Genomic DNA, 25,790 nt, shown 5'->3' on the forward strand with positions numbered 1-25,790 from the left:
TCTCAAAAGCTTGATGTATCATATTTATTGACACAATTTCTCCACACAAAGATCAGGTAAATATGCATCTTTAAATATTACAAAATAGACGTTCTTACATTTACTTGATAAAAATCAGGAAAGATTTTACAGCCAAATATTAACCATGGCCTGATCTCCTGTGTTTAGAAGGACTTGTACATAAACAATACATAGCTACTAAGGATGAATTATCAATCAGATGACAGAAGGTATAGTATTGTGTACAACAAGAGGCCTTAGAATCTGGTATGTAATATAATATGAACCAAGTTATTGCATTTTTATAACATGGTTTGCTAACTTTTTTTGATGAACATTCTTTCGACAATAAGAAGCTTTTGCACCTACATGTCAACTAACTTTCATTAGAGTATAAGTAGACTGTGTAATCATTATCTGCTAACTCTTTATTGTAATGATCTCCCAACAGAAATTCTGCTGACTGTAGAACAACTGTCAGTTCATTCAAACCATAACCCTACCAGTCTAATACTACTCTGCTAACACTCTAATGAAAGTTAGTTGACATGCAGGTGCAACGTTGCTTATTGTGAACAGAATGTTCATAAGGGACCATCAAAATAAAGTGAAGCCCATGGTTTCAGTACTTAAAAATTAAAATCGACACGGGTCAACAGCGTTCCTACCAAGGAACTTATGAGCTTGAGTCCTTATTCCTAGTTTAAACAAGCCAGAAATCAGACAACATTAAGGTAATCCCCAAACATGTGAACTAGCTACTCAAACAAAGCATTTGTCAGGTGGGATCAAGGCAAGCAGCCATTTAAATATAGCCATCCGACCATTTGCATTAATCACTACTAATGGAATTTTTAAAATCACATTAATAAAAGTTGAAATATTAAAATGAAGGACCACATCTAGAATCTTCGTGGCTAATTAAAGCGCTTTAGCGGCACTTCGCACGTTTTGAAGAGATGTTTTGCACCAGAGACACTTTTGGGGGAAGGGCCCTTTTTAATATCAGCTGTTGATGGGAGATAATCCCACGGCAGATAATTCACTACTTTAGTTTCTTTGTACTAAAACAAAGAGCTGGGAGGCACCTTTATGTGCTGACAACACCACACGTCTCTCTGTATGTACTCGACTTTAAAAACACGAGATGTGTGCTAATGTAATCACACAAATAGGTGCTAATTGCCCTGCGGTGCGTGCAAGTTTGTGCGTCTCAGAGTTTGAACATAATCGGGCGAAAAGTGTTTGGTGATGATTCTGCAACGTATAGAAATATGCATCGTTATATATGTTAACGCGACTATGCACAACGCATAAAGGCACTGAATAAACATTATTGTTCTGAAATAAATAAAAAAAACCTCACGTAATTCACATAGAACTCTTGAAGCACAACTACAAATAGATGAGAAATCTTGATTTAAAGGTAACTTCAAATTTAACCTTTACTGCCACCTTTCGGACAAAGTAGAAAGGCAAGTCCCATGGTGACTATATTAATATATAGAAACATTAATGATATTATACAATTAAAACCAAGACTATTCACAGTTCTGAGGGTCCGGGTTCTAAATCGCCATTTTTTTTGCTTTTCCTTTCATTAAAACCAAAGCGGTTTTCATTAGTGTGACTGTATATCAAGAGCAAGAACACGTGTGTGTACATTTTGTTTTGAGCTTTTTTACTAGAGGGAAGCGCCTGATATACTGATTTTAGTTGGTCTAAATAAATTAATTTAGGCGTATATGGGTTCCCTTCTTGACACGAGCTCTGTGTTTTATAACCGTGCAGCCTAGGGGGCCCTTCGTGACTAATTTACGCCGCTGGCTGGAACCATCGATGTAAAATATAGGCTATTATTTTAAATCAGAGGTTGTAACTGACGTCATAGCAACAAACTCTCACTGCGCTTGCGCGCGGACTATAAAACTCGGGTTCGCACGCTCTTTCTTCCCAGTTCCGTCTTCTTTGTGAGAGGTAGGCAATGTTCTTTAATTTTAACACGTTACTTAAATTTTTTTAAAAATAGAAGTTTATCTAAATGAAATGCTTTTAGAAGCACGTCGCCTACGTTCAAAAGTAATGCTAAAAACTAAAACTAAGGATTTTGGTGTCGTTCCGCGCTGACCACGTGGCTCGTTTTCGGTGCACGTGGGGAAGTTATAGACCGTGAAAACTTGGCTGGTTTATAGTCTTATACGGATTAGTACGTATGCTAGTTAGTAAGAAGGATAAACAAGTTGCTTGATATTAAATTGCCAACGTTTCATATTGGCAGTTTTTTAAGCGATTTTGCAGTACGTTGTTTTCAGTCGCCAAAATATGATCAACAATATTCTCAATTTCTTTTTTGTCGTGCAGTATGGGGGCTGTTGGACCATGGCTCTTTCCTATAGCGCTTACTCCGATTTTGGTGAGTTTGGAGATTTTTTTTTTTCCTCTAGGCCATGCTTGAACATTTGGTAGCAAAGATGACTTATCTTTTTTCCCCAGCAGATCGACTCTGTTGACCGTTTTTCTAACAATAAGCCAAATGATCTGAGCAACCATAGTTTCCACAAACTCCGATGGTCACGTTCTGGAATGTTATTTTAATCTTTACTACTCCTATCCCCACAGATCATACTGGAGCCTAATGGATGACCTGTGGAGTCTCCAAGACTCTTGAGTCTCTTGGAACTCCAAACCCGGTAAGGTTAAGTGTGTTTCTGGTAGATTTGCTTACCATTAACTCTGTGCATGTGATGACTGATCTTTTTTCCCCAGCAGATCGATAGTGTTGACGTTTGCTCAAAACTTTAAGCCAATTAATCTGAAGCACCACCAGAGTTGCATTGCATACATCATAGTGGTGTGTTTCTTGTTCTTAAGCCCCCTTTTCTGTCTTTAAAGGAACAATTCTGTAATTCAAGAGGAACTTGCACCTTTTTGAATGGCCACACAAGTAAAACTGAGGTTTGTGCTGCTTTTACTGAATTACGCATGCGTGTCACATCTTTCTTGAGTCCTAATGGAGGTTTTTTCTTTTCCCTTAGGTGTTTGAGCACTCTGTGCCGATGAAGACCCCCCTCAGAGCCAAGTGGCTGAAGTACACAGGCTTTCTCGACGCGGCAAAGGAGAGGAAAGACCTTTCTGAGTCTTAAAGTGGCTTTTATGACCTAGTCTTCCAACGTGATGTTTTTAGAGGCTGTTTGATCCATTTCTCAGAATGCTGTCACTATTGCTTGCAACTTCTATGCAAGTGTAGGTCTTATAGCTGGTAGTTGCTGCTTTCTTGTACAATAAAACTCTTAAACATCACTTCATGGCTTAATGATTTATTGAAAAATGTTTCCTATAGGTCTAATGTGATGCAGTTCAACCTGAACCGTCAGTGGAGTGACACTCGTCTGGGGGGGGGTGTATTCCAACTGACATTAATCTAAAAATTAAGCTCTGATTACTCAAATATACTTTAGAGGTTAGAGCTTTTGTTCACCATAGTTGATTGTGCTTTTATACATTAACACCAGAGTTAAATATACCACTTCACCGTTTTAGAGCATTCTTTCATGTTAAAGCAATAGGTTTCTGCATAAAGTACAAAGCTTTACATTAGTGAGTTATACATTGTTCAATGTACAAATGCTAAAGACAACGCTTCTCAGAATGTACACATGTATTTAAACGTAGTTCCCATGTATCCTGACCCATTGATTCGAAGTAAAAGCAATATTAAATCATACTTTTGTACAAAATATACAGATGTTGGATAAGTCTTCAAGACATTTTACTAAAAAAACCATTACAAGCAGTCCACCCAATAAATGTTGCAATAATTCTTGTAGGTAGCAATCCTCGCCGTAACAGCAATCTATGATCCAAATAACCTGAAATCAAACAAGTCCACTATAACGTATGCACTCCACAAAGTTTTAAGAGCATGAATGTTATTTTCAGAACAAGAATGTTTATAAGGTCCATACTCACAAGATCATGCAAAACATGATGAAAATGTTCCAAAGAGCAATAAATATGCGAAAGTACCGCAGGCTCAGTAAAAACTCTCTGATGTTGTCACCTAAATGTATAATAAGAGTCATGTGATCCAGTGATATTTATCTAAAATTGTATACATTTGATGAAAATACTTTCCACGTGATGTTGAATTTAGCATTTATCGTATAGTGAAGATATCAGCTTTTATAAAATAAGTGAGACGCGCTCAAAAAAGGAAAAACCTAAGACAAACAGCAGAAAAAACATAAGTTGGTCAGTAAAACCCCAGCTATCAGGCCATTTTAGGAGTGGAAGTTGTGGAACAGCAAATGTGTAGAAATAGGTTATGTTAGTTGCATCATGGTGTAAGTTTATCAGTTAAACCAGCCTGATACACCTGACTAAACTTGTTTTTACATTTATAGATAAAGATAAAGCACGTGTAGTAGTACCGTATAGTACACCCAAAAATTGAAATGTAATCATTTACTCACCCTGAAGTTGCTCTAAACCTGTATGCATTTCTTTGCTCTCCTCACCAGACCAGAAGATATTTTGAAGAATGTTCATAGCCAATTTCCCCATTGACTCCAACAGTGGGATTTTTGATTACCAGTATTATTCCAAATATAAATTTTACATGTAGCAAAACAGAAGTTTCATTTTTGGGTGAACTATTCCTCTAAAGTTGCCTAATATAGCTGCTGTTAGCAATGTAACATCACAAAGAAAATTCATTACTGTGTATGACAATCACTTTTGTAAAAGAATAGTGTGTACTGTGAAGTGAAGGCTATATCACCTAAATATACATTTATTTATTAATTGGTAACAATAATTATGGCTGTCTGTCTAATATATATATATATATATATATATATATATATATATATATATATATATATATATATATATAGTGCATTGTATTGTGTATTTGATATCATTATTTTGATGGGGGCCCTGCATTAAGTCATAGCCCCAGGGCCTATTAAGGTCTTAACCCGGCCCTGGTTGTCAGCCATCTGCTCACTGTCCAGTTAATATTATACTAAATGAACTATTATTACTTTATAATGCAACGTTAATGGATTGCTGTTACCAGTGCTGGACGATCCAGAATCATCGCCGAACCCTTGAGACTGCGTTTCTCTCTTCTTTCTGCACACAGACAGTGAACGGCACCGATTAACAAGCAATCACCCAAATGCAAACTGACAGCTAACATATGTGTTTTCACTCACAGTTTAAAGTTAAGCACAGCGCCGGCGTTCATGAGCAGAGTGCTGGAAAAGAAAACGAGTGACGTGGAGTGAGGAAAACATACTCTTGTTGCACAGCGACAACAATACACTACACATATGAACATCACGAATAACTTTATATTTAACAATGCCGCCAAACGTATCCTGCTTTAAGAAAACGTGACATTTACCCAAAAATTAAAAGATCTCCGATCATTTTGGATGATTATATCCGCCTCAGTTCGTCCTCTTCTTCTTCGACCTTTGTTTAGGTACAGTATAAGTCTTCCGTTCATCATCGCCCCCTGGCGGCGGATATAGGACACGACTCAGAAAGGACTCGCTTTGCATTAAACTGAGTGCTGGGTAGTGGTTACATGTAATCTGAAATATGTAATCAGATTCCTAAATTGGTTGCACTTTATTTTAAGGTGTCATTGTTACAGAGAAATATTATTTGTATACAGTAAATCTATAATTTTACATTTACGTACTAAGAAACATTAATTAACTACATTCATATAATTTTATGCATTTAGGTACTAAGAAATTGTATAATTATTATTGTAGAATAATTATTATTACATTTCACAATAAATATTCAGAAAAATATTTTATATTTAAATATATATCCTGCAAAAATTGATAGTTTGTTAGTGCGTTGGCTATTTGGTTGCCAATCATGGGCCAAGTCAAGCCTCAGTTGATCTTCACAAGTCAAATCAAATCATCGCTAATCGTCATTAATCAAGTCAACTCGTCACATCTCTGCTGATCTTCCAGAGTCTCTTCACGTCTTTGCTGATCATCCGGTCACGTGATGTCTGCCAAGCCACAGCCTGCTAACATCATGCCTGCCACTCCAGGACTTGTTCACATCATGCCAGTTAAGTCAGAGTTTACTCATGCCATGTCTGCCAAGTCAAAGGTTGATCACGTCATATCTGCCAAGTCAAAGGTTGATCATATCTGCTAAACTATAGTTTTGCTAATGCAGGTCTGCTACTCCAGAGCCTCCAGAGACTCTTCATGTCATGGCCGCCAACCCTGAGCCTCAGCACAAGATGGCCGCCACGCCTGATTTCCCAGCCAAGATGGCTGCTGCAACAGAGTCACATCAAATCACAACTGATTGCTCCGAGTCAAGTCAGGTCATCGCTGATCTTTACAAGTTAAGTAAACTGTTCATAGATCTTCACAATTCAAGTCAAGTCTTCACTGATCTGAGTCACTGTTGATTTTCGCCAGGTCCTGCCATTACTGGTCATCATATCATCACTGACAGAGACAGAGCCCCATCGCATCACTCCTGCCCGAGTCACGTCTGATCACCACTGATCGACCAGAGTCACATCACGTCACGTCAGAGCCAATCACCCAGAGATACATCACGTCAGAGCAGATCGTCCAGTGTCTCATCGGGACTCACCTGTTCATCAAGGCCTTGTCATTTCCTTTCTGATCCACCCGGGTCTTCAAGGTTAGTTCTTCATTACACCAAACTGGCTTCTAGTGTGGAGGATTCACCACTGATGTCAGCACATGCCACTGGTATTCCTAAATCATCATCTATCCCCTCAAGTCCCTCTGTTCCTGAATTGATTCCCCTGGACCAAGTACTTTCCATGAGAGGGTCACTTTGTGGTTATTTACACCACCAGAGAATTGTTGGAAGCGGTGGCAGCGGCCAAAATAACGTGTCCCGAGGTGGCGATTTATGTCGCGGAGACAGTGGCAGATGCTTCCGTACTCCCTGAGGTGAGGTGGCGGCATTTGTTGCAGAATGTCATGTTGCGGTCAAGGAGACCTCCGTTAAACTCTGCCTTCCCCCTGGGGATACCACTACCACTGTAGAACCTCCGGAGTTGGCAGCAATTGCTGCAAAACCTTAGAAGGTGTCAGTGATAACCTTTCATCAGTTCTCGTCCTGCTCAGTCTCGGATATGAAGGCCATCTTTAATTCCTCGTCCCATTTTGTCTCAGCTATGGAGGCCGTCTCTCACCCTGTTCGATCACAGCTAAGGAGGTCACATGTAAGACCTCTTCCTGACTAATCACGGTGAACTCTTATCCTGTCCTGTCACTACTACATCCTGTCTGCCTTGTAACGACCACAGATTCTTTGTCTGTCTCATGTGTCTCTGTCTACGGCCATGCCACGATCTGGTTCCTGAACTTTTGCCCATAACCACTAGAGGTCACTTCACTTTAGATCTCACTACACCTTGGACTTCATTTCCCAGAACGCAGAATCACCGACAGATGTCTCTCATTACTCTCATTTATAAGCTGTGCCTGCACTCTTAGCTATCACAAAGTCTTATCTTTGCCCATGAGACAGTTCTGATTGTTTATGATTTTCTGTTGTTTTCCTGTGTGCTGATTTTGGACTGTTTCTTGTTCATGATTATTTTGGCTGCCTGCCCCGACACCGGCCTGGTTTACGTTTATGATTCTGGTTCTCTGTGTTTGCTGATGGTATTGTTTATGGACTGCCTGACAGAGGCAAAGGCAGGAAAGGCCAAGAACAAAGACCCTTATCAGAATAAGAGCCACTATTGTGGACCATTTGTCAATCAATGCCTTACAGTGACTAAAGGATGCAGCTAAATATTGGGAGATTGGCCATATCCTCAATATTGTAATTCAAGCATTTTTAAATGGTCTCTTTTTAAGTCAGTATCCCTCATAAAGTAAATTTTTGATTTAGATATATGGCGTACATGAGAAGTGCAGCCTTCATTTCAGTTTCATCCAAACTTTTGCTATAATTTATTGATAACATATGAAACACCTTGTTTATGAATAATGATACAATGACTTTTCATTTTGATCGCACTGATGTTCATCGACATAAATACTTACTTTTGAGAGATGAACTAAAAATTGAGTAAGTTACAGGCTTTTGCAGAAAATCCATTGTGTGGTACTGTTTGGAAAAGAGCCAAAAGAGTCAAAAGAGATAGATAGATAGATAGATAGATAGATAGATAGATAGATAGATAGATAGATAGATAGATAGATAGATAGATAGATAGATAGATAGATAGATAGATGTTTGTAGTGGAAGCTCAAAGTTTAATGGATTAGAAATAGCAGGCTAGAAGGAAAATTTAGTGGAGACACTTGGAGTCAATGGGTTTGTTAACATTTGAATGTTTGTTAGTTGGAGCTTGATGAGTCTTGGCTCATCTGAACATTCCGTCAGTGTAAGTGCATGCTATTTTTAATTTGTAATCGACATTTTTATGAAAACTGTAAATTAATATAAAAGTTTAATCCACGTAATCCAACATATAGCACAATCGGTCAGATCAGAGTTAAACATTTTAGCCTCAGAAGAAGAAATCATAATAGGGTTCAGCCGGATTTCAGTAAGTCATTCCACCTGGTAACCGCGATCTAACGCTCGGTAGATGATCGATTATGAACGCGTTTCTCTGTCATCCAGTAAGCGGCAGTAGCTCCTCTCCTCCTGATGAGACGCGTCTCTGTGTTGATTTAGCTTCAGTAGTGTGCCTGAGCTTCTTGTGCTGTGTATTAATAGGCATCTGCATGTGAACGGAGCCTTTTACTCGTACGCGCGGCGAGTCTCTAGAAGATCTGTTCATGCGGTAGGGGCATAACATCATGGAGGTGCTGGATGTCCTAAATCTGGGCGAAATTGCCCAGTATTTCTCGAAAATGGCGATGTTTCCAGTTTTTGATGTCGCTTATTATATCGTGTCAATACTCTACCTCAAATATGAACCAGGTAAGTGGAATTGATCTTTAGATACAACCGAAGAATATTGCACTTGAGCTACATTTGGGTTAAAATTTTATTTATGTATTATTCTTTGCATCTGCGCGTGGATGAATGTGCCATTGATACTGCATTAAATATGAAATTATTCTTTCTGAAGCCTTAAGGTTATTATTGTTTTCAACAAGTGTTATGTAATTTGCTTCACTGTCACATTGCGTTTGCAGTTGTTTGCAGAACAGTCCTGTTTTAACAGTGCGTATTTTATCGATGTCTTCACATATTCAGCATTTTCTTTATTTTTGGAGGGTGGGAAGAGTTGTCCCACTCTTGAAGACCCTCCTCGAAACACGATAGAGTCCGTGCACATTCCACTTCGAGTCTCTCTGCAATAAATAGAATCGCCCTAAATAGCTAGCAGCAGAGGAACAAAACGAAGCCCAGTAAATTTGTTAGGCAAATTTAGGTAGCTTAGGACCTGCTTTTACTAACGAGTCATATTTGAAACATGACCAATTCGTAATTCAGAATAAACCACAGGCTTATTTATCTGTTATTATTTATTTAATTTATTTATTTATTTATTTTTATTTTTTATTTTATTTTTTTACATTGTGGCTGACATTTTCGTTAGGCCTAATGTAATAAATCTGTGCCCTTCGGACTTTATAATTTTTAATTATTTTTACTGATGATTTACTAACCGGACAATATATATTCCTTATTTATTATCATCATCACAACTATTGTCTGCTTAAATGAATCAGTTGGAAAAATGCACTAATTGTGTACATGTTTTTTGTGTTGTACTTTTTAAAAAAAATAGTTGTAATTGTCTGTAATTACATTTATAATTACACCGTTGACCCATCCCTTACGCCTTAAACCAACCTTAATCCTACCCATACCACCAAACCTGTCTCTAACCCCATTTCCCAACTCAATAGGAGCAGAACTGTTTTGCAATACAATATGACCACAATAAAGTCACCTAAAATAAAGTGTGACCTAATTTTTATTTTTTTATTGTAATTTAATAATTTATGTCAAATGGAGCTTTTTGAATTTAAATGATGAGAATTCATTATTTACATTTGAGATCATGACAGTTTATGGCATTATAGTAATGATTTTATTATTATTATTATTATTATTATTATTATTATTATTATTATTATTATTATTAAGAATTGTTTGGCAAAGCAATGTGTTGGGGGTCAAATTGTAACAATTCAAAATAATAAAAAAAAAATCAGCAACATTTACTTAATGCCACATTTAAATTTCAATGTATTTCTTGTATTCTGAAGTAAATTAAATATTGTTAGTCCATGAGTGGTCATTCAGTATTACATTTACATGTAGTATTTTAGCAGTCGCTTAAATAGAATTGCAGGTTTAAGCTGTTTTATTTTGGCATGCTTTCCGACCTATCCGAGAAGAACAGAATACAAGCTGATGCTGTCACTTAAATGCATCAGTCTTACCAGAGCACACACACACACATATATATTTACGTGTATATGTATATACATGTGTATATATACTGTATATATGCACATACATTTACATACATACATATAAACAATTATTCAGGCCATTGTATTGTATTACCATTCACAAGCTTGTGATAAAGCATATTGATGGAGAAGAATGTGATATAAATATCCACTACTTCATCCAAACATCAGCCAGTTGCTTGCTGCAGTTCATCCTGTCAGCTGTTTGTGCGGGTTGGAGGTCGTGGTGTGAAACAGGCCTGCAGTTCGAGACGAACGCAAAAGCTTTAGGCTTCTGTTTATTTTTAGTCCACATTTGAGAGGATCGTTTTTCATTCAAAATGCCTGTTGGGTGCGTAACGACTCAAGCTACACCTGTTCTGTAAGATGTGTTCATCCCTAGAGATTTGTGGACCTCTAGATATACAACATCTCTTAGTGGTGTCAGAAATCATTTGGTCCTAACTTTAGTGAGCGTTTTTGGTGTTCACTTAAAAAAAAAAAAAAAAAAAAAGTGTGTGTTTGTGTGCGCGTGTATATAGACACACACACACACACACTTTTTTTTTTTTTCTTTTAATGGTAAAAGTAATGCTACTGTAGTAACTTGTTAATCTCATGTAATTTTACAGCAAAAATAGTGTTAAATTTACCACTTTGTATAGCTTTCTTGTAATTGAAAGTAAAATAAATATCTCTGGTTTTATCTTATCCATTATGTACATAAATTTTATGTTACATTTTATGTGGCTAATGTGTATTTAATTATTTTAGTGTCGTTAGTTACCATAATGGTGTTTTATGTTTTTCTGTATGACAATGTGGTGCGTTTTCTTTATGAGCATTTACCTCAGCGTATATAAAAAGTACTTTTGATGAACTTTGATTACTTGTGTGCCTTTTGGTTTTATAACGTTCAGTCTGAAAGCTTAAAATGTTAATACCATATTTTTATTGTAAAATGCGGTATGTATTAATGTACCTATAAATTCTGTAAACTGCACGTGCTGTTTTTTTCTCCCCATCCTCCAAGAAAGAACCATAATCGTGCATAGAGAAGTTGTGGTTAAATGATCGGTAGAGTCTTTTCAATAAAATATTTTTAATATTCCATCCAAACTTTAGTTAACTGCTCAGTGGAGAGTTGTATTTTCAGTAAATAGCAATGTAAATTGTCATCTATTCACACAAAGCTGTCATTATCAATACATTTTCTCGTTTTGTGTTGCAAGATTTGAATTTTCAATTTTAAATTACAATCAGATTCTGATTTTTTGCTGTGTGTTTATAAATGTGTATTTATACGCATGTAAAGATTAAGTGTTTAAAGTGATGGTGTTTTGTGTTGGTCTTTGTTAATCAGGTGCTGTGGAAGTGTCCCGTAGAAGCCCAGTGGCCTCATGGCTTTGTGCAATGCTCTACTGCTTTGGAAGCTACATACTAGCAGACGTCATGCTTGGTGTGTCTCCCATTGACTATTTCCATAACAACAGTCACATCCTCCTGGCCTCAGCTGTGTGGTGAGGATCTTTAAATGGTTCAGTGCTTGCACGCTCACAAAGCCACTTCAAAAAACTCTTTAAGATTGATCTTTAAGGTAAATCTGGATATAAAATCTGAAATTTGTATTTTTGCATTAACAGGTTTGTAACATGATCATTAGAACATTTAAACGCATCCAAAGTAAAGGTTTTTGTTTACTTAATGTATATGTGTGCTATGTTTATTTATTATTTATAATTTCACAAAAATCTATGTGTATATTTCAGAATTTTAGTTTATATATATATTAAATATATATATATATATAGAAAGGTTCTATATTAAATATATGTATTTGTAATATAAGTGAATATAATATATAAATATAATATAAAAATAAAATTTTCTGTAAATATATAGAAAGTAATGCTATCAAATATATATAGCATGTGTGTGTTTTTATATATCATAATAAATATACAGAAAACACACACTTTTGCTGTAAATGTAATAAAATTTTATTACCATGTCTGTTTTTATCAAAGAATGAAATACATTATCTATTAAAACAAACAGTTTTGAGACTACGTTCTGAAGCCATTATAAATAGTCGATGTACGCACATATGATATGACAGCATATCAGTTGATATTCTATATTAATGTGGTAAGTTGCTAGGCAACAATTAAACTCTTTATGTTACATTCCCAAATAACAACTTTGTAAATATCTTGATGCGCATGCACAAATAACAAAGCAGTTCTACAGAATACCTTTCATGACAAACTTGTGTTTTTCTTCTCTTTTTTGAGGTACCTGATTTTCTTCTGCCCTCTTAACCTGTTTTACAAATGCGTGGCCTTCATGCCTGTGAAGCTTGTGCTAGTTGCAATGAAAGAAGTGGTCCGCACACGTAAAATCGCTGCTGGAGTTCATCATGCGCACCATGCGTATCACCACGGCTGGCTGATCATGGTCATTACTGGTTATGTTAAGGGTAAGTATCTTGTATCTCCAGAGGGATTTATTTTTAGGGGTCACGTAACGCTTTCATAAGACCCTTTAAAAACTCTTGCTTGGGAGGCTCTGCTGATTGTCTCTGTTAAAACTCGCAGGGTCAGGGGTCGCTCTCATGTCCAATTTTGAGCAGCTGTTGCGAGGAGTCTGGAAGCCAGAGACCAACGAAGTTCTCAACATGTCATTGTGAGTGGAAAACCTTACACAGAGGGAGAATTTTATGAAGCCAATTTTGTAGAGACTATGGGACAGCTGCATAGACAAGGCTGCTAAGATTGACCAACTAGCAGATAATCAGTCAAACTGCAATTACAGCCTGATCCGGCCTCTTCGTGTTAGTTACATGATAAGAACATTTTGTTTCGTGTAAGTACAATGGCTACCACAAAGTACCAAACTAGGTAATTAGGCATTTTGACACCTTAAAATAAAGCTTTACCAAATAATCACAATAAAGTTTGAAAAATTGTGTTTAAAATTGACAAAAACCACCACTGAATAGCACTATAGTCCATATAAATGATGTGTTTCATTCAACGTCTTCAACGTCATGTTTAGAATGTGATTCTTGTATTTTTCAGCCCTACCAAGGCCAGTCTGTATGGAGCCATTTTGTTCACCCTTCAGGAGGCTCACTTGCTCCCTGTGTCTAAAAGCACACTCATCTGCCTCTTCACACTCTTTATGGCCACAACCAAGGTAATAACAAGCTTGTTTAAGAGTTCTCATTTAATAAGTTGACATATAAAGACGAGTGTAAAAATCAGAAAACAAAAATGTAACTCAGTATTTCCATCTAAAAAGTGAATCAACACTAGTGTAAAAATACCAGTGTAGTAAACAACATCCCTAAATAACTGTCCACAACAATTCTGATGACTTTTTGCCGATCTGTATTTGTCCATTGACTGAATGCCTAGAAATTGTCAAGGCAAATCTTTATAATACCTATATAATACCCAAGACGTGTCACTCGTATAGTTTTGAATGGGGAAAAATGGCCAATCAATCACAAGAAGCCCCACCTTCTAAATAAAATAGCCAATCGCTGATGTGTAAAGCCAGCACATCGCTGCATTTGTTGTTAGAAGTTCAGATTGCTATAGAAACGTCTTTACGTGCGTCTAGGACTGTGTATGCGCACTGGCTGATCTACCTGACAAATAAGCTTTTTATAACGCTATTGCATCAAAAGAAACAACAATTATTGCACAGTTGTTGTAAGATTTCATTGGTGATTTTTTTTAATATGAAATGAATCGTAAGCTTAGTGAACCGTTTGGGAGAATTTGATGTTTCCCAATACAAAGAGATGGGAGCTGCACTTAAATGCCCTAGAGGCATTTCAAAAATGGCTGCCGAGTGACATGACTTGACTTAAAGAGACTTTGTTAATACTTAACGTGAAGGGATCTCTGTATTGTACCATACTGTGATGCTGTGACCTGGCGCGATGACACAAAAACAATAAAACCCCTCAATGAGGCATTTGTTGCATTGCAACCCAGTGCTGGCTGAGTTAAATGTTTTCCCCAACATGCCGGTTGTTTTATTTAAGTCAACTTCATAATTATCTGTGTATTTAGAATGTCATAGTGGTGTAATGGTCAGAGGTCCAAATGCTCTATATAGTCCATATAGGGTATTAAAACTGAAAACTCATTTAATGGGCAATTCAGGCTAACAGTATGTGCATACAGTGCTGATGATGAAATCTAAGGGCATAACCCTTAAACCTCAGTATACTTCTATATCTTTTTGCACATGCAATCAAAACCAAACTATTCAGAAAAGGTAATCGCTGAGACATCTCTAACTTCATTACTCAAGAACATTTACTATTCCTGGTACAGGTGTTTATGACGGCCCGTCACTCTCACGGATCTCCATTCGCCCTCATCGAGTCCTGGCTGTGCCACCTGCTCTTCCGTTCACCCCTCGGCACCGAAGATGCCCATGATCATCACCACTCCGCTCCAGCCGCTGCCTCTGCGCCGCTCTCGCCCGCTAAAACCAAAGAGGAACTGAGTGAAGGAACCCGCAAGAGGAAGCCCAAGAAAGCAGAGTAGAATAACAATACAAAAAATCATCAACCCAACCTGTGATATGACAGAGCGGCCTGGCTCTACTTGAGAAAGGAGGGAATTTGATTGATTAAACCAATGCAAGTTTCTCTTTCAGTGGTGCTTTTAATGACAGACATGCCATATAGGGACTCTGTAAATAGCTTACCCCCCTCTTTACCGACATCCATGTCTTTATTATACGTAATGTTTTCCATCATTCAAGCCCCTCCTCCCCTTGCATCTGATGATGTGCAGTGTGTCATGAACAGGTGAATGAACGAAAGGCAGTTTGAGTTTGACGTTTGAGTTCATACTTCACTGAAGGGTCAATCTGAATAACCTGATGAGACTCGTCGTCCACCGCTGGTTGACCCGACTTCCACAGAATACTGCTGCTTTTTAAAATCCAGTTGAATTGGGAAAAAACACAATATATTTTCAAACAATAAATTAAAATAAATTATTTTAAAATCAGTTGTTTCAAATTCTTCACAATTTTGTGTCTTCATTGATGTGGAGAAAAATAAGCCTGCAATAAAAAAATTAATTTGAGTTCACATAATGATTTACACTGATAAATTGTAAGTTTATTTGAATGACTATACGTATCTCTGCAGTGAAAACCTCCTTAAACTGTTTTTAAATAATATAGGTTAGTGAAGTCAACCTACCATCAAGGTGGACATCACTTCCCCAAATAGAGTATTTCTAGCCTTTACCACAACAGAAACAGTTTTTTTCATTCAGTTGTTAAATGCTTTGGAAATTGAATGTGTTAAAAATAAATAAATTAATAAATAGATAAAAAAATTATTGGTCAGGTTTAAATAATGTCAGGTTTAAATAGATTTCCAAGCGTGTGGAGTGAAATTGCTTTTAAAAGTTCAAAAATGAATTTGTTCTAAATCCTAGTTAAAGAAAATGAATCGATACAACAGTTTTTTGTTGTTGTTATTCTGAGTGAGCTGATGGTTGAGCCTAGTGCAAAAGTATATATTTTCAATTCCAACTAGTATAGGTGGATTTTTTTTTTTTTCATAAAACCATGAAATGGATACAATTAACTGTTCCTTACCTGCCACAAAATTCACATTGTACTATATCATTCATTATATTATTTTTTGAAGAACTTCAAACCTAAGAGGTATATTATCACTAACTGTACAAATATTTAGCAGTAAAATTTTATGACCTTGTTATGTGGTCAATTCAGGGCATTTGGAATATATATTGTCTTAATTGACTGTACATTATTCAGATTACAGGTGGCATCTGAGCACCGCACATATAACAGATTATTCAAAGACATCTAGTAGAATTCCAAATTTTGGTGCTAATGTACCAAAGCAATGAACCTTTTGGATCTCTATCATTAATCAGTGTGGTGGATTAAAACCATTTTAGTTAATGAAATGCTGAAATCAAATGAATAAATTTTTAATTACTTTATCATTTAGTGATATTTTGTTTTCCATGAAACACAATTTTTTCTTACATCATTTTTCATTTTTTTATAACGTTATAATGACAAAAAGTGAACTACGTATAGTCCATTCATGAGGCCATTGAGTTTTAAGACATTTTTAAACAAAGCAATAAACTCAATTTCAACATGAACACACATTAATAAAAATAATAGATACAATGAAACTACAAAAAAATGAACTACATAAAAATATAGCATGATTAAACTGTGCTTGTCTTCTTTTTTTTCTGCTCTGTCAGTTTTGGTGGGAATTGCAGTCATAATATTTGCTAAATTAGAAGAAAAACAACTGTTAAAACCAGTTTTTTTGGCAGCGCTTCAATAAAGACCACACTGACCTTGCTTACATCTCTCTCTCTCTCTCTCTCTCTCTCTCTCTCTCTCTCTCTCTCACACACACACACACACACACACACACACACAAAAGCTAAATAAATAAATACAATGAAATAATGAGAGAAACAAAACGTTTAGAATTACTCACCCATCCATCATTTTATGTCATGCCATGGATTTCATGTCCTAACATTTGATAAGAATTTTAATATTGAAATATTAATCAAATCAAAAATGTATCATCTCGCCAGCAGATGGCATTACTAATTTTGTTTATTTGGGATCTCATTAAAAGCTTCTCAGTGACTCACGTATTCATGTAAACAATGATTCCTCCTCAGTCAAAACTTTTTATGAATTTTCATGATTTTCTATATTTTGTAAACGTGTCTTTTTCCACGAACAAAAATGTTGCAGTTTTTCTAAGTTAACGCCATACTAGATAGATAGATAGATAGATAGATAGATAGATAGATAGATAGATAGATAGATAGATAGATAGATGTCGCAGAAGTGTTCAACCAATTGCAGGCACCATTGAAGATCATGTGACCGGAGCAGGAAGCGTAAGTGAAGCGGCTATTATAGGTCCTTTGAATCATTATACACGCGGTGTTTCTGACCGACTGAGAGGAAAATGGCACCCACAGGTAAGAAAAACACACCATGCCAAACTTCAAAAGCATGCATTGTACTACCAGAATATAAGAACCTTAATTGTCTGCCTTTAGCTCCGCTGTTGTGTTACGGCTCGTTAGCCCAGTGAGCTAACGTTAGTACGTTAATCGGCGTGTGTCAGCTGGTGCCTCAATGCCCCGGTTCCGAACTTCCGACAACGAAAACACTTCGGCTTTTGACCAGCACTGCAAGGGCCCAAGTTTACAATGCGAGAGATACGTTAATCATTATAATTTCTCAGTTTGCATAAACATTTCGTTACGCGGTTTCTCTCTTTATAATACTGGTTTAGGGTCGACTCAGTTAAATGCTAAGTATATGTTTAAGTAGAGCGTGGTTAGCTGGTTAACCCGTAAGCTCTAAGGTTTATTAGCGAAGTCATTACACGCCCTCAACATGACCATTCATAATGACCGACCGTATCAAGCAGATATCCATGTTCAGTTGGCGCTAAAGAGAACGCGATAAATCTGATTTAACCTACTTGTATGATACGTGACTTATGCTTTTTAAGTTATGCTTTTAATATGCATCTGTGTATGTAGGGAAAATATTTTATTAAAATATTTGTTGAAATAAAAAAAATCAATAAAACTTACTGAAGCTATAGCAATAGAACTGAAAACTTACTGAATACACCGTATAATCAGGTGGTAACATTAGATTAATCATAAGCCTAGAAGCATGATTGGTTGATGGATATGTTATTTGAGGAATAATAATGATAGCGATCTAGAAACTTGTCCTGTATGAAAGAATTAAGTTCATATTGTTATGATATTCAGTTTAAGCGTTGTTGTTTCTGAATGCTCAGGTGAAGTTGTGTTTGGCTCTGGGGACCGGGTCTGTGATGACAACCGCTTGCACTGGGATCTCTCTCCCGACCGGATCCAGCAGCTTACCGAAGAGCTTATTGCCAAGACCAAAAAGGTGTATGACATGGTCGGAGAGCTGGACTTGTCCAGTGTCACCTATGAGAACACCCTCAAGGCCCTTGCTGATGTGGAAGTGGAGTACACAGGTAGAAATGAGTTGCATTATAAATACAGTTTCATGATTGATTGATTCACTGAATGTGTAAAAGTAACATATTTCTAAAAATGCCCCCCCTTTCAGGTTCACACGTTTCTTATTTGCTTTAATATCTTTTCACATTTTCTTTTTTTATTTGTAGTATTTTTAAATGAAGACATACTCGACTCAAGCATTTTAGCGGTACTTGATTATCCATAAAAAATTAAATTAAACTGTTAGTATAAAATGATGCATAAGGCTACATACATAAGCTACATCTTTTACTGTGTGATACTACATGATCCATAAAAGCTTGATATATTAAATATATAAAAAAGATGCATACAAACAGTTTATACCATTTCATGTTTTATAATATGTAATAAGTTATGTAACAATTAGAAAAATTTAATTGCACTTTGCTATTTGATTAATTGTTTTTTAAATAATTTTAATTAATTTAAAAAATCAATAAGGATGGTAAACTCTTGTGCGTCAATTAAAAAAATAGTTACACAATTCCTTAAAGTGACAAAAATGTCATTTAAAAAAAAAAAAAAAAATTTCACAAAGGCAAATTTTTACCAAAACCAGTTCGATCATAACTACCATTAATTAGAATTTTTATTAGTTCATGTGAAACCGTATTAATTTGGATGCATTACTATTTTTATGAGGTGTCAGAATAAAAAAAGTTTCTTAACACACATGTAAACCACATTCTGATATCCGTACCAATACATCCACACAACTACATAATTTAAGTGCAGTTGGCCTTTATTTAACAGAAGCAAAAAACGTATGCTTTATGCACTGACAGCCAACTGTTCAAATAAACAAAAATAAAAGACACTTACATAAGGTTGCACAAGGGTTAAACAGGGTTTATATATAATGTAAAATGTATTTTACAAAATACGTTCTAATTTGTTCTAATAAATTAATTAACACGACATTAATCAGCTAAGCGGTTATTTGTTTTGAATTACTTTTATAGTTCAGTCTAGGTGTGACATTTGCAAAGAAGCATACCGGGTTTATCTATCGGTCTACTTTTGTAAGCAACATAAAAAAAAAATCTGAGTGTGCAGGAAAACTGTGTGTAGTGGTATACGCCATTCAGCACTTTTTGCATAATGACACGCTGACCAGCTCGTGTGTTCCTCTGCGCTTCACCATTGTTCAGCGTTGAATTAGCTGAATTTTAATTCCAGCCAAACAAAAATATGCCTCTTTCTCTTCTTCTTTTTATATTTGTTCAATAGGTATAGGCTAATTGTCGATGTTATGTTGAATTAATATGCGTACAGTCGCTGATTAAATTTAAGCGTCAAAAACAACCGATTATGTGTTTTCAAAAATTATTTTTTTTAATCTTTTTGCAGTTCAGCGGAACATGCTCGATTTCCCTCAGCATGTGTCCCCCTGTAAGGATGTCCGTACGGCCAGCACTGACGCCGATAAGAAGCTTTCAGAGTTCGATGTGGAGATGAGTATGAGAGAGGATGTTTATCAGAGAATCGTGGCACTGGGGGTGAGCATCTCTTTCAGGAACTAAACTCTAGTATTTCTCAGGGAAAGAACTGAGGTCTGGGACAGCTGGGAAAAGCTGCTAACTGACTTAACCAAATAAGTCACACATTAGTGTATTGTGCATACATTTTTGCTATGTATTTAAAAAATAAAGCTGATGCAAGTTTAGAACACTTTTTGTAAACACCTTGGTTTTGTTTTGTGAAGCAACTTAATTGAATGTATAAATAAATGTAATTATTATGTGCTTTTTAACAGGAGAAGCTCTCGGATGAGAGTTTAACCCTTGAGGCCAAGCGTTACATGGAAAGACTCGTTAAACTTGGCAAAAGAAACGGCCTTCATCTTCCCAAAGATACGCAGGAGGTGAGATATCAAGATCTTCCTTTCAGTTTGCTGCAGAGCAGTAACAGATATGCTCTCTTCAACAAAGCTTTATCTTCCCTGTAACAGGAGATCAAAAAGATCAAGAAAAAAATGAGCACTATGTGTATCGATTTCAACAAACACCTGAATGAAGATACAACTTGCCTCCATTTCTCTCGTGAGGAACTCGGTGGGTGGACAGAATACTTTCTTTTCAGAGAGACACACTTAGTGCTGCAATGAAGTCCTTATATTCTTCTCTTACATGTAGTTTTGATATGATATGATGGGTGTATGTGATTTATTAGGTGGGCTTCCCGAGGATTTCCTTAACTCTCTGGAGAAGGATGACTCTGGAAAACTAAAGCTCACTCTGAAGTATCCTCATTACTTCCCCACCATGAAGAAATGCTTCGTCCCAGAGACACGAAAGAAATTGGAGGAGGCTTTCAACTCGCGTTGCAAAGAGGTTGGACATCCCAGAAATCACTTGTAACCAGAGCTAGAATGCCACCCAATAACACTATGCTTTAAAATAGTTGCAGTGAGTCATCTTCATAATTCTACTGTAATGATTTCCCTGACAGGAGAACTCTGCTATCCTGAAGGAGCTTGTAGAGTTGCGCTCTCAGAAGAGTAGCCTGCTGGGCTTCAGTACTCACGCCGACTTTGTGCTCGAGATGAATATGGCCAAGACCTCCAAGACGGTTGCAACTTTCCTTGGTAATGACTGATACTTTTACATGGAAAGTCACATCTAAATATCACACATATCAAACAACAAAGTTGAGACTGGAGAGAAACTATTAAAACTGTACTTATAGTGCGAGGAAAAAGAAAAGAAGTTTAGTTAAAAGATTCAGATTTCAAATAAAAGAAAAAAAAAATCAAAGAATATATAACAGTAATAGTACTTTATTGAAAAGAGAAAATGATTGTTATTATATATGTGTGTGTGTGTGTGTATATGTATTTATATACATATGTATATGTATACTCGCTGTATTGCTTCAAGTCAGGTGCTTCTTTGCCTCAACATTGTGCATTAGCCTATGCCTTACATTTAATGCCTTACATACACGCACACAATTAAACCCTTTCTCTGTTGAATTTGGTAATTTAGTACATCTTTGTCTAACTCTGTCTTTTTCTCCTGCATAATGTAGAGGATCTGGCCCTTAAACTGAAGCCCCTGGGTGAGCAGGAGAGGGCTGTGATCCTGAAGCTGAAGGAACAGGAGAGTCAGAAGAGGAACCTGCCCTTCACCGGAGAGCTCCACGCCTGGGACACGCGCTACTACATGACCCAAGTGGAGGAGACTCAGTATGCAGTGGATCAGAACCAACTCAAGGAGTATTTCCCAATGGAGGTAGTGACCAAGGGCCTGCTGGACATCTATCAAGAGCTGCTCAATCTCACCTTCCAGCAGGTGGAGGGCGCACCTGTCTGGCATGATGATGTTACACTGTACTGTGTTAAAGACCGCAGCTCCAGCCAGGTCGTGGGCCAATTTTATCTGGATCTTTTCCCCAGGTGAGAACTTTTATTTACATTTTTTTTTTAATGGTGATCATGCCGGGAGACTTGAAAGTTGTTGTTTTTTGTGTGTGTGTGTGTGTGTGTGTGTGTGTGTGTGTGATGTGTGTCCACTTATTGTAATTGTAATTAAGAAATAGGTTAATATGTTGTATTTGTAACACTTCCTAAGAATGTTCTTATCAATTTTAAAGATAAGATCTTAAATAGGCCAAATTTATACAAAACAAAATATTTTTATGAATCTGAACCTGTATCTTGAGGTTTACAAGGGCTTCACTATCTCATTTCTAAAATATGGAGCCCATTTTCATCCTGAAAGGAAAATCTAAATTGTTATATAACTATGAAATTATTTATATATACAACTGAACTGTAAAATTGAAATGTTTCCTCTTGCCATGAATGTAGCCACTGTTACAAACATGGCGTTAAAACATAAATAAATAATTACTTGGAGCTTTAGTGGTAGTTCTTGATGAATTGCTAATTCTCCGTTATCCCTGACTGCAGGGAGGGGAAGTACGGCCATGCCGCATGCTTTGGCCTGCAGCCCGGTTGTTTGCTTCCAGATGGGACCAGGCAGATGGCAGTGGCTGCCATGGTGGCTAACTTCAGCAAGCCCACCGCTGACGCACCGTCCCTGCTGCAGCATGATGAAGTTGAAACCTACTTCCATGAGTTTGGACATGTGATGCACCAGCTTTGTGCTCAGGTCTGAATAAGGCTTTCAGTGAGGTTAATGTTGCAACGGTTTTTGTAGTGTGTGTGTGTGTGTGAAGTTTAAATTTGGAAGTTCTTCTGTTGGTTCAGGCCGACTTTGCAATGTTCAGCGGGACTCATGTGGAGAGGGATTTTGTGGAAGCTCCGTCTCAGATGTTGGAGAACTGGGTCTGGGAGAAGGAGCCCCTGCAACGCATGTCCAAGCACTACAAAACAGGAAACCCCATTCCAGAGGAGCTTCTTGAGAAACTCATCAAGTCTAGACTTGCTAACACAGGTGACCATCTCCACAGTAAAAAGTTAAACTGATCACACACTAGTTACAAGTTAACATAACAAATGTTTTCTGTTTGCTCATTTCCCTGGTCTTATTTTGAACGATTGGGTAAAGGATTTTCTATCAGTTATGACTTTTACTTAAACTCTTAATTTGCTGCTTAATAGCCATTAAGGTAGTTGTTAAGATTAGGATATAGGTCACGCAGAATATATGCTTTATAAATGCTAATAAACAGCCCATATGTTAATAACATGCAAAGATGACTTCTGTTTGGTTTGTAACGCCCAATTATGACTGGTCTACTGTCTTTTTCTTTCTGTTATTTAGGACTGTTTAATTTAAGACAGATTGTTCTGGCTAAGGTGGACCAGGCTTTGCACACAAAGAGTGGGCTTGACCCGGCTGAGGAATATGCCAGACTTTGCCTGGACCTCCTGGGAATTCCTTCTTCACCAGGTAAAATGAGATTTAGGTCTTAGCAGTGTAATAAAATTATTATTTTTTTAAGTGCTTAAAGAATATTCTGTATGTAATTGCTCTGTCATAAAGTTTGCCATTGTTGTGATGTAATTATATAACAGTCTGTATTCTGACGCGGTACATATCTCATGTTGCTGTAGCAGTACAGTGTTAGTGCTAATTGCACTTGGTTTGAGCCGCTTTAATTTGCATTTAGGAACTCAACATTCTTTTACAAATCTGTTGTTGTTTATAAAGAGAATTTTCAGTGTCACATGGTCCTTTGATTTCTTGGCTCAAACCAAGATATTATTCTAATATGCTGATTTGCTACTCAAGACACATTTGTCATTATTATAAATTTTTTGCTGCTTAAAATATTTGTGGACGATACGACTAGAACCTTTGTGTAAGAAATAATAATATTATTATTAATGCATGAAATTGATAAAGTGAGCGAAGATTATTTAATAAAAAATATAATAATATTTAAGAAATGCAACAAATGAAATAAATATATTTTTATGTATTAAAATACAATACTTAATATATTATATTCGGAGTAATGAAGAAAATTCTGCTTTGCATCACAGGAATAACATTTCATATTATATTAAAATTATTAAATGTAATTTTTTTCTTCTTTTTTTAAATCAAAATTTAGAAGAAGATATTTATTTCAGAATTATTCATTGTAATGTTTCCAAACTTTTGGCAGGTACTTTAATAAGAAGAATTCTAATACACTTTTTTTTTATGTGGGGCTTTTAACTGTAGATTGCATTCTCCTCTGTACTATAGTACTTTATTATAATATATTATATTTGTTATGATTATGTGCTGCTTTTAGTTTTTACTGTGTAAAATATATCTTTTAATGTGCTAATAATGTATATAAGTGCTGGGGGCGTGGCTTGTGGCCCTGACTTGGCGCATGGTCATGTTTTTTTTTTTTTCTCTAGCTGATCATATGTAATGATCAAATTAAGTAAATTAATAAACAAAACAAACACTCACTTTTCTATTTTTTGTATTCTGTTTTGTTTTTATTTACTATGAAATTAACAAAAAGCAAAAATCTATCTACACTATTCTTTTTTTTTTTTTTTTTTTTTTTTTTTTAATTGTGTTTTATAGTTATATTTGATGGGGCACATTTGAGCAGTGTGAGCACAAAACCTAATCTCCAGGTGCTGTCATGTGCACCCCTGACAATATATTGTGAAATCGTTCCCTTGTTGATGCTGGTTGGAAACATCCCTTAGCCAATCAGATTTGAGGACTGGAACAAACTGTTATATATGCATTTTTTATTGTTCTTAGCACCTCATTCCCTCATTATTTATTTGTGGGTTTTTTTTAAACAGGGACAAACATGCCTGCTACCTTTGGTCACCTGGCAGGAGGATATGATGCTCAGTACTACGGTTACCTTTGGAGTGAAGTCTTCTCCATGGATATGTTCTATGCCCGTTTCAAACAAGAGGGAATCATGGACCCTAAGGTTAGATTAATCAGTAGTGCTGTGTGTAAATATCCTTTAAGCGTCTAATCCTGTTTCTCTGTTGTCTCGCAGGTGGGTCTGGACTACAGGAAGTGCATTCTAAAGCCTGGAGGATCTGAGGACGCTGCTGACATGTTAAAGAAGTTCCTGGGAAGAGAACCCAAGCAGGATGCTTTCCTCCTCAGCAAAGGACTCACGGTTGAGCTGCAGCCAGGCAAGCCCTGCGCCTGCTGACTGCCTGAATGTTAGGCTAAGCACTGAAAGCCTCAGACTGATACCTCCTTAATAAAAAAAAAACCAAAAAGCTCATACACTTATCACACATTCTCTCAACCCTGCACTTGTGCAAAGAGCTTTCACTATGAAAGTTAGAAGCATTGTTTTAAAATTGAAAATTGTATTGACATCTGTCTAAAAAAAATATATATATACAAATGACACTCTTGTTGCGTTTTTAACTGTTTTCTGTTAAGCGTAATGAATTCCCTGTGGACTGTGGCAAGGAGCTGCTTCAGTGCACTCATAACACATAATTCGGCTGATGTCACATGCGGGAAACCAGCTACATAATTAACAGCAGGTCGCCAGGCATTATCATCGCTTTGGTTTAATGGGAGAGCCTCACAAACATGTGCAGATCACATCCCACCCGAAAATCATGAGAAATAAAAACAAGATATTAAATTTTGCATCAAGAAAAGTTTAAATGGAATGTTTTTTTTTAGCCGTGACATTAACTTTACTTGACATTTGACTTGAGTTTATTTTATAGTTCCTTGTATTTATAACGGTCAGTAAATTTTGCATTTCATTTGGAAATTAAGGTCCAGATAAAGGCTGTGTGAGG

At 36.5% G+C, this 25,790-nt stretch overlaps 3 protein-coding genes, 1 long non-coding RNA gene and 2 other non-coding genes across 6 annotated transcripts; 5 read left to right on the forward strand and 1 right to left on the reverse strand.

The window, feature by feature from the left end:
• Window positions 1–1,901: 1,901 nt before the first annotated feature.
• Window positions 1,902–3,300, forward strand: LOC122353534. Its single transcript, XR_006252031.1, has 5 exons — window positions 1,902–1,977; window positions 2,362–2,413; window positions 2,620–2,690; window positions 2,893–2,955; window positions 3,036–3,300. It is a non-coding gene; the product is annotated as an uncharacterized LOC122353534 (long non-coding RNA).
• Window positions 2,459–2,551, forward strand: LOC122354703. Its single transcript, XR_006252154.1, has one exon. It is a non-coding gene; the product is annotated as a small nucleolar SNORD12/SNORD106 (small nucleolar RNA).
• On the forward strand, window positions 2,736–2,821 carry LOC122354704. Its single transcript, XR_006252155.1, has one exon. It is a non-coding gene; the product is annotated as a small nucleolar SNORD12/SNORD106 (small nucleolar RNA).
• A 1-nt stretch (window position 3,301) lies between the features above and the next one.
• Window positions 3,302–5,520, reverse strand: smim7 (small integral membrane protein 7). Its single transcript, XM_043251298.1, has 5 exons — window positions 5,411–5,520; window positions 5,220–5,261; window positions 5,078–5,136; window positions 3,970–4,060; window positions 3,302–3,869 (listed from the first exon to the last, which is right to left on the reverse strand). Exons 1-5 carry the CDS (start codon window positions 5,434–5,436, stop codon window positions 3,854–3,856), a joined length of 234 nt encoding a protein of 77 aa, XP_043107233.1. The 5' UTR covers window positions 5,437–5,520; the 3' UTR covers window positions 3,302–3,853.
• A 3,244-nt stretch (window positions 5,521–8,764) lies between these two features.
• tmem38a (transmembrane protein 38A) lies at window positions 8,765–15,502 on the forward strand. Its single transcript, XM_043252331.1, has 6 exons — window positions 8,765–8,973; window positions 11,827–11,983; window positions 12,758–12,942; window positions 13,061–13,148; window positions 13,544–13,661; window positions 14,816–15,502. The coding sequence occupies exons 1-6, from the start codon at window positions 8,850–8,852 to the stop codon at window positions 15,029–15,031; spliced, it is 888 nt and encodes a 295-aa protein (XP_043108266.1). The 5' UTR covers window positions 8,765–8,849; the 3' UTR covers window positions 15,032–15,502.
• Window positions 15,503–17,354: 1,852 nt separating this feature from the next.
• thop1 (thimet oligopeptidase 1) lies at window positions 17,355–25,381 on the forward strand. Its single transcript, XM_043252330.1, has 13 exons — window positions 17,355–17,500; window positions 18,343–18,549; window positions 19,928–20,076; window positions 20,334–20,441; window positions 20,529–20,631; window positions 20,750–20,910; window positions 21,029–21,164; window positions 21,608–21,974; window positions 22,491–22,692; window positions 22,791–22,977; window positions 23,308–23,436; window positions 24,807–24,943; window positions 25,016–25,381. Exons 1-13 carry the CDS (start codon window positions 17,488–17,490, stop codon window positions 25,175–25,177), a joined length of 2,061 nt encoding a protein of 686 aa, XP_043108265.1. The 5' UTR covers window positions 17,355–17,487; the 3' UTR covers window positions 25,178–25,381.
• Window positions 25,382–25,790: the final 409 nt, after the last annotated feature.

This window comes from Puntigrus tetrazona, chromosome 11, assembly GCF_018831695.1.
Source record: "Puntigrus tetrazona isolate hp1 chromosome 11, ASM1883169v1, whole genome shotgun sequence".
NCBI classification, from domain to species: domain Eukaryota; kingdom Metazoa; phylum Chordata; class Actinopteri; order Cypriniformes; family Cyprinidae; genus Puntigrus; species Puntigrus tetrazona.

What these genes read in the sequence shown, in the direction of transcription:
- smim7 (XM_043251298.1), bottom strand. Translation starts at nt 5,436, where the DNA reads ATGATCGGAGATCTTTTAATTTTTGG. An exon ending in GGAGATCTTTTAATTTTTGG is followed by an intron (nt 5,262 to 5,410) that starts GTAAATGTCACG and finishes TTTCTTTTCCAG; the next exon opens with CACTCTGCTCATGAACGCCG. An exon ending in TTCTGGATCGTCCAGCACTG is followed by an intron (nt 4,061 to 5,077) that starts GTAACAGCAATC and finishes TTATACATTTAG; the next exon opens with GTGACAACATCAGAGAGTTT.
- tmem38a (XM_043252331.1), top strand. Translation starts at nt 8,850, where the DNA reads ATGGAGGTGCTGGATGTCCTAAATCTGGGCGAAATTGCCCAGTATTTC. An exon ending in GAAGTTCTCAACATGTCATT is followed by an intron (nt 13,149 to 13,543) that starts GTGAGTGGAAAA and finishes TGTATTTTTCAG; the next exon opens with CCCTACCAAGGCCAGTCTGT. An exon ending in TCTTTATGGCCACAACCAAG is followed by an intron (nt 13,662 to 14,815) that starts GTAATAACAAGC and finishes TTCCTGGTACAG; the next exon opens with GTGTTTATGACGGCCCGTCA.
- thop1 (XM_043252330.1), top strand. An exon ending in AGAGAATCGTGGCACTGGGG is followed by an intron (nt 20,077 to 20,333) that starts GTGAGCATCTCT and finishes GCTTTTTAACAG; the next exon opens with GAGAAGCTCTCGGATGAGAG. An exon ending in TATCTGGATCTTTTCCCCAG is followed by an intron (nt 21,975 to 22,490) that starts GTGAGAACTTTT and finishes CCCTGACTGCAG; the next exon opens with GGAGGGGAAGTACGGCCATG.